General features: G+C 34.2%; 1 protein-coding gene across 2 annotated transcripts; it reads left to right on the forward strand.

The window, feature by feature from the left end:
- The first annotated feature begins 546 nt into the window (after positions 1-546).
- LOC108340564 (flowering time control protein FY) lies at positions 547-14,403 on the forward strand. Of its 2 annotated transcripts, XM_052877351.1 has the most exons (19): positions 547-670; positions 768-966; positions 1,710-1,801; positions 1,948-2,016; positions 2,178-2,282; positions 3,023-3,118; positions 3,210-3,292; positions 3,442-3,513; positions 3,591-3,688; positions 5,934-5,993; positions 6,084-6,144; positions 6,224-6,311; positions 6,866-6,929; positions 8,554-8,632; positions 9,478-9,567; positions 10,023-10,108; positions 10,460-10,965; positions 12,725-12,961; positions 14,159-14,403. In XM_052877351.1, exons 2-19 carry the CDS (start codon positions 882-884, stop codon positions 14,198-14,200), a joined length of 2,013 nt encoding a protein of 670 aa, XP_052733311.1. In that variant the 5' UTR covers positions 547-670; positions 768-881; the 3' UTR covers positions 14,201-14,403. The 2 variants fall into 2 exon arrangements, with proteins under 2 accessions (XP_052733311.1, XP_017433523.1); XM_017578034.2 differs by having other exon boundaries at positions 558-966.
- Positions 14,404-15,028: the final 625 nt, after the last annotated feature.

The raw sequence follows: 15,028 nt of genomic DNA on the forward strand, positions 1-15,028 counted from the left end.
ACTTTTTCATATCAAAGAGTATTAGTAACTATACATAATTATTTTCAACTACTCTTTTGAACTTTTATTTAGGTAGCTTTATAAAATTAATAAAAATATTACATTTTAACTCATTAAAACAAAATAACATAATAAAAAGTTTAACATGCGCAATAATATTTGTGACACTTTTATTTTTTTAAAATTATTTCGAACTGTTTTCTTCTAAAACTATCCAAAGTGATATTTTTTTTCTACATCAAAGAATATTATTCAGATAACTACACAAAATTACTAACTGTCATATTCTTGAACTTTTATTTAGTAACTCATTTTTTCTTTTACCAAAGAAATACCTTATTTCAACACTTTATTAAAAGATAATGTTAAAATAAAAAATATTAAATAATAACTCATTTAAATAGATGTGTTTTCTTTAGTGTAATATAATCGTCTTTCAATTAAATATAGTTTTGAAACCTTCTATAAAATTAAAATAAGATCTTATGTATGAAAATTATATATGTTGACACCTATCAATTTCTTAAGGATTTAGAAGTTCTTGAAAAATCTTTAGATTTGCGTGAAACGCCGTCGTTTCTTGTTTCGTTCCCTTCATCTCCCTTTCTCTTTCCCGCGCCGCGCTATCGGTTATTAATTTCCTAATCCCAACCAAAATTTGGGGTTTAGGGTTTTCCTCTGTTCTCTGCAATCCAATTTATTGCATTGCTCAGTCTCTGTTTCTCTTTATCGACAACCTAGTGACAATGATGTATAATGATCCGCAGCACCAGCAGCACCAGTACCAGCAGCAGCAGCCGCCGCCGCCGCATTTCCACCACCAGCAGCCGGGTCAGGAGTTCCACCGTGGACCGCCGCCGTCATCACAGGCGCCGCCGGTGATGCGGCAAGGCTCCGCTTCGTCGACGAACCTGGCCCCCGAGTTTCACCACCCCGGCCCCGGAGGACCCCCTCCTCATTACGATGGTTCGATTTTGCTTGTTCTTCCTCCAATTGCTACTTATAATCATGGTTGATCGAACATGAAAACTTACTCGCTGTTGTTGTGGTTCCATGTAAATGTGGTGCTATTAGGTATGTATCTGAGAGAGAGACGGGCTTTTTAGAGAGAAAGATGGTTTAGAGAGATAATCTTTAGCGAGGTGTTTTTAGAAAAAAAAAATTGAGAAAAAGAGGGTTTTTAAGTAGAGATATTTTTTTAAGTTTAGTCAAAGAAGAGTTTGATTGGTTAATTAATGCATGGACTGGGTGGTCATGCGAGGAGATGAACAACTAAGACTTGAATTTTAACTTCTAAAGCACATTAGATTCTTCTAAAGATGCATGTGAAATATTTGCCATAATTTGATTTAGTGGGTTTGATATGGAATTACGAACATTCTTTTTGACCTTATTTTCTTTTGATGGAATGAATAATTTATTTCTCTGTGAATCTCTCCATATATTATTATACTTCAGTTTAGTACTTGTGTCGATATATTGTTTCTTCCCATGTACAATTTTTCTTCTACTTTTTACTTCCGAGTGAAAATTGCATTCTCTATTGCATGTAGAAGAGAAGGTGATGCTTGAGGTTTTTGAAAAATGTCTATTCTCATTATTTTAGTCCAAGGCATTGAATTTTTGGATCTTCTTCATTTCCTCTAAGATTTAAATTCGTGAAAATTTTAGGGTGACTTTTCTAATTTAACATTGAATGAACTTTTCAGTTCACAGTGATGGCCATGGTGCAAAAAGAATACGAAAGCTTACTCAAAGGAAAGCAGTTGATTATACAAGCACAGTCGTGCGTTATATGCAGGTAATGATTACTGGTTAATAACTAATGGAATTGCCCATTATTCATCAATGCGCACCCATAGCTGTATTGTTCGAATTTTTTACTTTTTCATCTTCATCTGTGTCATTACAATTTGAAATTTATGGGTAATTTGTACCTGCCTTCAGGTTCGTATGTGGCAGCGGGATTCAAGGGATAGGACAGTATTGCAGCCTACCCCAGCAGCAGCAATTGATGTCAGTGAGCCTTCTTTTTGGTTTTCTACTTATTTAATTTGTTTTAAATCTGTATATTCTTTCCTTTATTCAATTAACATAGCTTGATAGGTTTTAAAAGTTATTTTTAATTTTAATGATCAATTCTTTTCACTAGACACCTTATGCTATTTTTTGTGCAGATGTTGCCAGCAGTTGGCTATCCAGACAACCCATCCACAAGCTTTGCTGCTAAATTTGTTCATACATCTCTAAATAAAAATCGTTGCCCCATTAATCGTGTTCTTGTAAGTTAGATGGAAATGTTTAAATGGCATGATATAATATGTTATGCAGATTGTCAGTTACTGATACACCAACTGTATGTTTTTATTCTTTCAAACATTTCTGGACTGAAGCTGCTTCTCATTTGGATTGATTTTGCTATTTTAGGGTTCTGGAGTAGTATGATATGCTTTTTCACTTGTGTATATCAATGGTAAAATTTGGTGCTAATTTTGTTCAAATGTTTACCATGTATTAAACGAAATAGGCATCCTGTTAATTTATTCTCAAAATTTGGATTGAATAACAAATAATATTGCTTACTTAATGTCACTTATTTAGTAAAATAATAAGTTAATGACATGATAAATGTGGTTCCTGTTCTATTTTATAGTTGTTACTCACATGTGTCTTTTTGATTCCTTGATAGTCTTGCTACATAGAAATGGTTTACACCTTTACAATTGCATGATTTAGCTGATATTACAAATTGCAGTCTGCCTGCTCCTTTTGGCAATTTGTTTGACTGCTGTATACACTATATAATCTGTGTGCCATATCATTGTGTTATTTTATTGGATTTTTATTGTGAGACTTTTGTACGCAATGCTGTATTATATTAAGTTACAGCTGGACACATTTGTTTCTATCAGGCCTTTCAATTGGTTTATGAAGATGAAACTTATGCATATTTATTTTCTGAATGTGCCGCTAAATTGCATTTGACTTTGTTATGCAATCACTGTTTGATTTTCAAAAATAGTGGACTCCAACAGGCCGGCGACTTATTACTGGCTCACAGACTGGGGAATTCACTCTTTGGAATGGACAATCTTTTAATTTTGAAATGATTCTTCAGGTACATAACTTGAATTATTGTCTCAATATTATTATTGTAGTCATCAGTCGTTAAAAATAAGAGTCAAATTTGGATTTTGAAACACATGCAGGCTCATGATCAAGCAATCAGGTCCATGGTCTGGAGTCACAATGACAACTGGATGGTCTCTGGTGATGATGGAGGCGCAATAAAGTATATCCATAGTTTATTATATTATGTTTTCTTATAAGCTTTATATATTTATTTATGAAGATTTTGGTTGTATAAGGCACATATGTAATGGGATATTTTTTTTATTGTATATCTAATTATATGTATTTATGTGTGTGGCGTATTTTTAGGTATTGGCAGAACAACATGAACAATGTTAAAGCCAACAAATCTGCTCATAAAGAATCAGTCCGTGACTTAAGGTGGATGTTTTATTTGAGAAAACAAATTTGTAACATGCTGAAGGGGATGATGGCTTCTGTAACTTTTTTATAAACAGTTTCTGTAGGACAGATTTGAAGTTCTGTTCATGCTCTGATGATACCACCGTTAAGGTTTGGGATTTTGCACGTTGTCAGGAAGAGTGCTCATTAACCGGTAATGTGCTTTGATGGACCATATCTGAAAATTAGATACGTGTTTCTAATCTACTTGTTGTCTTGAGATGGAATCTTAAATAGTATTGTGTTTAATATATTTGTTGTGATCTTACTACCAGTAATATTTTCTTAATGTCTGGTTTATATCTGCTTTACTTTTTTAGGCTTCCTAATTACAGATTGTGTTGCTTGTGCACTTAAAATTGAATCTCTTTATGTTAAATAACCATTTGTGTTTCTGGATGTTGGGTTGTCAGTGGTAGAGGAATTGTAAGTTTTAAAATAGAGGAGTATCTGTTCAATTTTCAAGTAGTTCATAGCACCGGTTGCCTCCTTCTGTTTGTGCTGGTGTGAGTTGAATTATTCTCATTATTACAGCTCTTTCTCATCTTATTTGTTGTTGTGCTTTGAACAAGTCCTTGTGGATGACTATTTTCATATTTTGATGGGGATGCTTGTTTACTGTTGTGGGTTGAATGCCTTCTAATTTACCATTTTGCTTTCTTAGGGTTGCTATAAATTATTTAGTTATTTATTTGGAGTGCTGGCTTGTTACTTGTGAAGGACCTATGGGTAGGACTTGCTCTGCACATTTGAGTTGATGTTTGTTCTCTCTTTTCTTTCTCTAAGATTTATTACTTGGTTGGAATTATCATGACTGGAGAGTCAACCATTTTGGTAGGCCCACAATACAAGGGGGGAGGAGAAGAGGGGGCGTGGGAATTGAAGAGGGAATAAATGGGCCTAAGAAACATAAGGAGGACAAAACAGAATGGACGGGTGGAAAGAGGGAGATATGAATCATGCAGAAGGATGAGAAGGAGAATGATTATTTGGAGGGGCGAGTAACCAAAGATGGGCATGAGGCAACATGAGTTAGAATTGTTTGGTTAGGCTTGAGTGGAGAAGTTGGTTCTGCCTCATAAAATGGGTGCTATAATTTCTAGTGTCTTATTTTCGATATTTTTGGAAGCTCTGCTCCATTCATTGTGATAGGTTCAAAGGGAAGGTTTACAGTAGAAGGAAAACTGTATGATTTAGTTTATTGTATGACAGACAATTTTAACTGTCTGTAAGGTAGTTACTTGTTTGTAGTTAGTTGCATTTGACTTCTATAAAGTCAGAATGGATAGTTTTAGCCGTTACTATCTTTGTTTTGTAACTTGTGAAGGTTAGGGAGGGAGAGTCTGGTTCTCTCTAATAACCAGAAAGTTGTATGTTGTTTAGGTCCTTGCTTGAGAGGAAACTCACTGAATGTTATAATACATTTTACAGTTTAACAAAGTTAATTCGTATAGGTCTGTACTACCAATTATTGGTATTCAGAGCCTCTTTTCGTCAAGTTTCTGCACTCAGGAGGGTATGGTTAACACTAGAATGGAAGCAAGGTGAGAGAGGTTAGAGAACTTTGTCTAGGAATAGGAACATGAGAATAACCGCCATTTTTAGTGGTTGGAGGAGATGATTCAAGGGTTAACTGGAGTGGTTGAACGCCTGACCTCTTTGGATAGGCCACACGAGGACCAAGATTTTGTTGCTCGGGCTGGTCTTGAGGATGATAGGTTTGTTGATGGGGGTTCCTTTCAGTGTTTGACCAAATGGAGGAAGTTAGACATTCCAGTATTTGCAGGGGATGAAGCATACGGGTGGACCAATAGGTTGGAATGATATTTTCGACTCAAGGAAGTTTCCGAAGAGGAGCACATGCAGGCGGTTATGGTGGCCTTGGAGGGGAAGGCCTTGAATTGGTTTCAATGGTGGGAAACTTCTAAGAAATGCTTAGATTTTTGTGCAAAGGTTTACATCTTTGAATTTTACCAGACACTCAATTATCCTTCTAGAATGTTATATTTTTATTAGTTTTGCTTTAAAACCAATCAATTTGACAGGACCCAATTAATTCCTGGGTTTATATTTCAAAAGTCTTACAATCTATGTTGTGTTTATGGATGACAAATAAACTTATACCACGGGTATTGTTTGAACCTATCTCAATGTTGATATGGATACGAGTATGAGTAATACTTGATAGGAATGAAGATTAGATGCAATTTTCATACACCTTGGGAATTAGAAACAAGGATAAATATGAGTTTACTTTGTGGACAGGGATGGGTATATTTAAACTTGCTTTTGCCCAACCTTCTTGCCATCCCTACTTGTGTTCATACATTATATTGTTTTGTTGTCTGTTTTGAAGGCCTAACCTTAGATTTATCTTTGTGGCATTTGAACTCAGCCAGGCCATGGTTGGGATGTGAAGAGTGTTGACTGGCATCCTACAAAATCCCTTTTGGTATCAGGCAGGTGCTTTAAATATTTCTTTTACAAATTTCTCAAGATTATAATTTCAATGAAGTGATTACATGTCTCATCTGATTTTCACAATGCAGGTGGGAAAGACAATCTTGTGAAACTTTGGGATGCTAAGACAGGGAAAGAGCTTTGCTCATTGTGAGTGTAAACATTAGTGCTGATTTCTATTGTTTCTTTTGTTTGCTTGTTTTTATAGATTCATACTTCTGTCATGCAGTCATGGGCACAAAAATACTGTGCTATGTGTCAAATGGAATCAAAATGGCAACTGGGTGTTAACAGCTTCAAAGGATCAAATAATAAAGGTTGGTAAATTTATCTTCATGGTGCTACCAATTATTGGATCCTTAATACGCATTTGCTTGTCATTTTTATTTTGAATTGTTAAGTAAACCTTTGGGGATTCCAAGTTATTTTATCCACCGATCAATCTTTCTGTCATTTTTTTCTGTAGCACTGCACTTTGATGTATTTCTTCGTAACTTTATCTTTATTGCTCTTTGCTTCCCATTTTTTTTTACTTAATCCTGCTCTGTTACTTTTTTTCTCGCTTTTGGCTTATTATACAGTTAAAATAAAATAAGAAGAGTGATTTTGAGGCAATATTTTTTAGCGCACAATTCACATTCAATTAAATGAAATCTAAAACAATTCACATTCAATTAAATGAAATCTAAACAGATATTTAATATAGAATACAGTTCGCCTGAAGAGTAAATAAACAGTTAAGTTCTCTTAATTTCCCTCAATACAATGAACTAAATCTAATAGAGTGAGATAGTAATGCGGTTGTTTATAATTCCATTGTCTGCATTTCCTATCTCAGAGTACCAATATTCATATGTACCTTGATTTACAGCTTTATGACATTAGAGCCATGAAGGAGCTTGAATCATTCCGTGGACATCGCAAGGATGTTACTGGTTAGTGGTGTATCTTTGTCTTGGAATAAGAATGGAAGTATAGTTCATTGAGATTAATATATCTTGCAATAAATATCATGATTGCTCAGAAGGTGTATGATGATAAAAACAGAATTGTCACCATAAATTCTTCTTCCTAAACAACCTAAAAGTGACTCTGAAACATTCAGGAAAGTTCATTGTTACATATAGGCTCTTTCATAAATCTTTTGAAAATCTGTCACGCAGCTGAGATTAGATTAGTATATTTGTAATTTTGCTGAGTTACCTGTCTTTGGAATGCGTCAGGTCATAGTAAAACTGAAGTCGAGTTGAGGCAGAATGATGTGTGGCACCCAATTAACTTCAAGCTGCTTTTTGAGTTTTGATTTGAAGTTTGATTGAAATGATTGATTTTAATTGGTGGAAATGTCCTCAAAGTGCTAGGAATTGTTATACTTAGTGCTTTTTGGGTATTTTACGTTGCTAGATGTGGTTAATTGTATGACTTGGATTTAATTTAGTTAATAATCCTAGCAAGTTAAGCTGAGTTATTTAGTTCAAATATTATATGTTCTGTTCTTTTATTAAGATCATGTCATCATTCTACTAATCTTAATAACTGCTTTGTTGGCTACTATTAGGTTTCTTGATTAAAGAAACCTGTTTATCAGCACTCACACACAGAAAGGGATATCACACACTCCAATACACTGAAAATACTCTGATTATTGGATTGTAGTCAACAACATGTACAATGTTTCAAGGGAGATAGCAATAATCCTGTTCACTCCTCTGCAAAACCAGAATTCTCCCCCTAGACAAGGCTACCTCTCTTCACTATATATAGACTTTCACTGAAAGTCTCTGCACACACCCCGCTCCCTACCCCTCTCACCATATATAGACTTCCACCGAAAGTCTCTCCCCCCTCCAAAGCCTCCTGACAACAACCTATTTTTTAACAACCTTCCTCCTAAAATATACATTCATAATCCTATCAGCTACCATCTTTCCTTTTCATATATGCCTTGACTATGCCTAACATTGATAATGACAGTTAGCATAGTTAAATTGCAGTCAACAAAATATTTTTTCAAAAACTTGAGCTAAAAATGGTTAAACTAAATGATGCAACAAATTAGTCTCAACCCCAAATAACATTTTTATCAAACACTTTGAGCACCCCATCCAATTTTATAATCAAGTTCCGTGTCTTATTAATTATACTGGTTTTCCTTATATAGTTGTGTATTTGCTGTTGTATTTAGCAGTGAGCGTATTGATATGCCACTTTTATTATTAGAAATTGAGTTTAAGGCCTAAGTTAACCTCATAAAATTGACATGTAAGAGGAAGATTGCCCTAGCTTATAAGCGTTACATTAGCCTCAGCTCTAATAGACGAGGGTTTATATCCTCCCACTCACCTATCACATTGAATATGCATGAGATTGCAAATTAAGGGTGGCTGAGACTGTCCACAACTAATGCAACTTTGAAAGCTTTTGGGTTCCTAGGAAAGAAACTCATAGTTCCACACGTCATGCATGCATGCACAAAGTTACTTAAATTGGTGCTTTCTCTAATACTTCTGCAACTGTGATAAAATGGAATATAATTTTTCTGACTTGTGACACTTGTAGCTTTGGCCTGGCATCCATTCCATGAGGAGTACTTTGTGAGTGGGAGTTATGATGGTTCCATCTTCCATTGGCTTGTTGGGTAAATTCGTTTTCTCAGTTGTCTTCTCTCTGTGCAGTGCTTACATTATTTTGTACAACGTTCTTTTTTTTTATCATCCCTGTTTATATCAGTTTTATTTGGTTGTGATTTTTCTGTTATTTTGGAAGATGATTGGATTCTTTGAAGTGCTTAATAAATAAGTACTTGTCATGTAAGCAATTGGATGTTTGTTTTTATAATTAGAGAAAATAATGTTAAACAATTTTTATATAACTTGTAAGCCGTTTTCATAAGTTATTCTGTTGGACTAATTTGAAAGCAGCTTTTGAACGTATCAAAGGCTGCTTTCATAAGCTCTTCCAAACACTTACGCAAGTGTTTATGTCTTAAGATATGTCTAAATAAGTTGTTAATAAGCTATTCTAAAGTAACGGGTCTTCTTATTCCTAAAATGCATTGATGAAGTGTACTATGTATTCAAATTAGTTGTTACAAGTTTTTAAATTAAATTTGGGGAAAACTATTGTTTCTGTCAGAATTAAAGTTTGTGTGTTTTGCTCCATAAGAAATGTTTGCCGAATTTGAGTTATTTCTTCACAGACAGGACTTAGGTGGAAAATATCAGCTTTTTTTTAGTTGTAGCACCAGTGAGTTGATTTATCAAATTTTTTATTACAGCTTCTGAAATAAATGGTTATTTTTGTTTTCTTTTGTCTTTCAGTTTATATGTATAGAAAGCGAATGCTTATATAGGTTCAATTGGAAAAACTGATGTTTCACAGTTCAGATTTTTTTCCAACATTATCTGTAAAATTAATTACTTGTATTTTATATATTATGCCTTCTCTTAATTTCTGATTATTGCATTTACAATGTATATACAGGCATGAAACTCCCCAAATTGAAATTTCCAATGCCCATGATAATAACGTGTGGGATCTTGCATGGCATCCTATTGGATACCTTCTATGCAGGTGAACTTTATATTTCTTTCTGCAAAAGCATCTTTAATACATAATGGAATTCTTGCTGTCTCTTAACTTTTGGATTACCAATATATGAAAGCTTGTGTTCCATTTACACTACCTGTCTTTTATACTATAGCAATAACCTTCTGTTTTTCAAATGTTCTGCAAATTCAAAAGTATTATATTCTAAAGGAATCTGGGAGGAAACTCTGACAGATATCATGATTTGTTTGAGGATCCTTTTGAAGCTTTTGGTTTTAGCGTTATTACAATTTCAGTAATAATATCCAAAATTGTGATACCTTAGTTCTCAGTTCTTACAATTACAATAACGTTTTGCAGTTATATAAATTTTCCTGAAATGGTTTTTTCTCCTTTGGTAACCCTTTTATTGACCGTTGATAAATGTAAATAATGTGATTGCTGATAACTAAGTTACTGGACCATATTTTCTTCTACAGTGGCAGCAGTGATCATACAACAAAGTTTTGGTGCAGAAATAGGCCAGGAGACACCCTTCGTGATAGATTTAACCCTGGCATGCAAGGTTTGTTCCATCCCTTAAAGGCAAACGAACAGCATATATTTCTATTTTCTTCAGAATCAAATCATTAAACCTTTCAGTATCATTTTTCATCTAAATATTGAACTGTATAGTTTGAAGGTTTTGGATTGTATTACTCTTCAACATTTCATGGTAATGCGAATCCCTTATAAAAGCACTCGATTAGTATTAAACTTTTGCTTTAAATTTGAGGTAGAGATTGCAATATTTCTAGTCTTTTTTTGTAGGATGGAGAGAACTGTGGATGGTAATTTTTGTAGTTAGAAACTATGTCTGTTTTAAGTGACATTATTTATGAAGTGTGACGTTAGTTTGAACACATTCATCTGTCAGGATATGCTGATCCAAATCCTATTGCTGGTCGGGTGGGTGGTAATTTTCCAATGGCTGAAGGACCAACAACTCCAGGACCATTTGCCCCTGGGTTAACTCGAAATGAGGGCACCATTCCAGGTGTTGGAGTTGCTATGCCTTTATCTATTCCTTCTCTTGACATGCCTCAAGGGGAGCAGAAGCAGCCACATCCTGTTTCAATGGGTGCTCCACCTCTTCCCCCAGGTCCACATCCCTCTCTTCTTAATGCCAATCAACAACAACCATACCAACAAAATCCTCAGCAGATGCCGCCACAACATCAACACCAAGGTCTACCGCAGCAGATGGGTCCTTTGGCAATGCCTCCAAACATGCCACAATTACAGCATCCTTCACATTCACCCATGGTCCCTCACCAGCATTTACCTCGCCCTCCTCCCCAAATGCCTATTGGCCTGCCAGGATCTATACCAGGGATTTCATCAGTGCCTACATCACATCCGATGCCAATGCCTGGCCCTATGGTACGAGTTTCTTGGAACTTTTCTTGTATTCTGATTTTTCCTATAAAATATTGTAAAGATATGTGGGTTTAGCTTCTTTGTGAAGTGGTAGATTGTTGAGTGTTGTATTAGTGGTGTATGTATTGGGCTAGATATCGATGTTTTTGTTGATCTTTCATAGGATTAGCATGACAAAATGCATCTTTTCTTAATCCTGTGGAAGGGAGATGGAAAATGTTTGTTCACTTTTAAGAAGATAAAAGATTTCCCCATGTTTTGGCGTTTCTTAGGGCTTGTTTGGTTTGAGAAATAATTTTGTTTTCATTTCTGTTTCAGAAATGATTACAAATGTGCCAGCCATCTCATATTTACTTTCTTTGAGGATTTGTATTGGAACTAACCTAGCAGCTAATATACATAGTGTGATACAACAAGCCCAACAGATGTGGATAAAGATATTTAAAAAAATTCAAAGTACAACACGCCCCACATTTGTTTCCACACACATGCACAATATTTGTAAAGAAACGTTCAAATTACTGATTACACAGCAGTACATAAACATAAAAATAGTTAAGTATAGAATTGCAATTTTAAAAATACAGTTATGATTATAGCAAGGACAGTTACACATCTTTCCTTCACCCATATTGGAATATATTTTTTTGTACTATAAATATGTCACAAAATAACAATTTTCATGCCCAAGTTAGAATATAAAACAACTTTTTTAACAATAAACATGTCAATGAAAATCTACATCATGAAGTTGTATACTTGATGTAACTTAGCTAAAATGGAGCTGTATTTTGTAATTTATTCTGAAAATTATAAAGAATAATGGTTACCTATTGAGTATGTATCAAGGTGCATCAGATGTCACATATCAGTGTTGGATATGCGTTTGGAAATGATTAATTTTGCTATTGTTGTATCTGAGCTTCATAGGTGTAAAAAGGAGTATTTTTTCACTGTTTTTGTACAGATTTTTGAAAATGGAAATCATAACAAAAACCCCGTGAGAATTGTTGAAAACAAAGAGCAAAAGAAGAATTTTATTGAATAGGATGAAAATATCAGTGAATATGAGAGATATATCTTCCTGAGGGTTTCTCCTTCACAAAAGGTTTCACCTTTTCTCAAAGAGCCAGTGCTCTGCCTCTCTCCAATCCTTGTTCTTCTATTTATATGTAACTAACCTTTAATCAACTAAGCAACCCGTTTTAATATTCTAACTATCATAATAAACTTCTTATATCCTGATAGGCATTGTATTTATTTGTAAACATAAAAAAATTGTAACAGAAAACATCTTATCCTAATTAGGTTCTTATGTTTTCCAGTTTGCCTTAGGCCATTAATTTGAACTTTTGATATTACCACAAGCTTTTCTTTGAAAAGAATAGAATTGTTTTATCTTAGTTAGACAAAAGAGATACATTGTCTTTGCACAAATAGGAAATAGAAACCATCTTCCTGTAATTATGGTGTCATGATGCTCTGTGTGCGAACTATAATATTTATATTTTGCCACATTCAGACCATAACAAATTAAGAGTTCAAGTTATTTGGAGGGCTTTTGTGTGATACGAAGATGATTCAATCAGTGGAAAATAATGTTTATGTTTGCTAGCCAGTACAGACATCCTTCTTTGTGGGAGACTATATCAAGAAATCTAACCATTATGCTAATTTAATATATCAGGGTGGACAAGATCTCTGTAATTAAGTTTGATGCACATTTAACAGAGCCATTTCCTTTTTTTCTTTTTCACTTCAGGGGATGCAAGGGGCAATGAATCAGATGGGTACTCCAATGCCACAAGGTCCTTATGTGGGCATGAATCAAATGCATTCAGGATCCTTGCCTACAAGTGGAGGGCCACCACTTGGTGGTTTTCCAGGCAACATGCCTAATATGCAAGGCCCATCAAGTGCCAATTATCCTCAAGGTGCTTCATTTAACAGACCTCAAGGTGGTCAAATGCCTCTGATGCAAGGGTATAATCCTTACCAGGTAAGTTAGCATGTTCCTTTTGTGAACTACTTGTTACTTGATGCTATTAAGTTTTCCAAAAGTCGAAACTTCTGTTATTTATGATCCTATTCGTTTTGATAGAGCTATTAAGTAGCACACATGTCAAAGTACAAATATTTCTCTGTTTACATTATTCTCAACATTTACAACTTCCATCTCCAAACTCCCCTTTTCCATTTCTTACTTTCTCTGTTTATTTCACAAATAAGAGATTTTGCTTGATGCATAGCTGAGCAGTGGGCATTGGTATATGCATTTGTTTTCTGCTCCACTTGATCATAAAATTTATTCAAGATCTGTGAATGAGAAATCTTCCCTTTATTACTATGGTCTTTGGCATAAATAAGTTTACATAGTCGAGTGCCTAGGAAGGCATGCCGACCTAGCTGTTAGGTTTGATTTGTGCAATATCTTTGATAGTCAACTAATTAGTTTCACTGGAACATTGGATGTAAAATGTTTGAATATATTGAAGGAACTAGACATATATGGCTTGTGTCTGCAAAGAGATTAAGACACCTGAATTCCATCTGATGAGGCATCGCACAAGGCTGTTTCTTCTTAGTGACTTTTTCAGCAATGATACAATTCAAAGTTCGAATTTTAACTTCTAACATTGCTGATGTTTCATTTAGTGCTGTTTGTGCTTAAAGTTATAATTAACGTAAATAAAGGCATCTGCCGTCTGAATTATGAGACAACTGGACCCCAATTCATTCTTCAATGATATTCTCCTGACTTGGGGAAGGGAGTAGTAGTTCAGCGGGAACACAACATGTTTGAGATATACACACTAATAGGAAGAAAACTGAAAATTCTAATATACGAATCAAATTGCAGAAAAATTCTGAAGAAGAGGGATTGAAGCATGAAAAGAGGTCCATTTATAAAGAAAGAGAACACTAAGCTTTTTGGAATTACCTCTAAATGATATTTCTCCATTTTTGTTTCCTCATTCTCTTGGTGTGTACTTGTTTTGAGATTGTGATTTACTTTCACATATTCTCAACTGACATTACATTGCACCTAATATAATATATGTATTTATCCTAACTGTAACATCTATTGTCTAATACATAAATTAGATGAATTTGTTTGATATGTGATGTCAACAGTTACACGATAATACTCCTGTTTTTCTTGATGATTAATTAATTGCTTTTTTATTTCTTGCAGTCTGGTAATCAAACTGGGATGCCTCCAAACGCACAACCCTAGAATAGGAAATTTCTTCCTTCTTTTATTGCTGTAATTTATCCATTGTGATTTCGGTCTTTCTGTGTAATTCATGTTGTGTTTTCCTGCTGAAGTTTCATGTAGAGGAATTTGTATTCTCTTTTCTTACTGTTAATTATTTTTACTTTTCCCTTTTGATGTGAATGCTTTCGTATTTTAGTCAAGGTTTATAGTTAATTTGTGAACACGTAGATTACATTCTCAAATTATTAATGACATCTAATCTTTTAGTTATGTAAATTTCTTATGAATTCCACTCTTTAATTAGTCATATATTCGACGGTACTTGTGATCTAACCAAATAAAGATTTTATAAAGTCTACACTTGAGAGTGGTATAATTTCTTAATCTACTAAGCAAAAGAGGACATGTTATTTATATTTAAATTTAATAGTTATGATAAGGACATGAACCAAATTAATTAAATAAGAAACAAGCTTTGCAAATAAAGTTTACTTATTAAAACATGTAGTTGTTAGGCTTAATAACATTGATTGTTCCAATTTTTTGTAATGGTTTTATTGTTTTTAAAATGTTCAATGTAGCCTTAAAGATTATAATGTGTTTAATTTAGTTCTTTTTGCAAACGTTGTTTAAATTGTTAATGATCAACTGTCCCACTGTGCAAAACTTGTATGAGATGATATTTAACTGCCCACGTGAACATCTTAAGGCACAATGAGGTGGATTAATTTTTATATTAGGGTTTTTGTTTTGAAAATTAAATTAAGGGTATTGAAGATGAAGTTGTCACATGTCCTAATTGAGGAGGGTTATTCGTTGTTGAGATGATGGAAGTGCGCTAATGGT

The sequence above is a fragment of the Vigna angularis genome, chromosome 5, assembly GCF_016808095.1.
Source record: "Vigna angularis cultivar LongXiaoDou No.4 chromosome 5, ASM1680809v1, whole genome shotgun sequence".
NCBI classification, from domain to species: domain Eukaryota; kingdom Viridiplantae; phylum Streptophyta; class Magnoliopsida; order Fabales; family Fabaceae; genus Vigna; species Vigna angularis.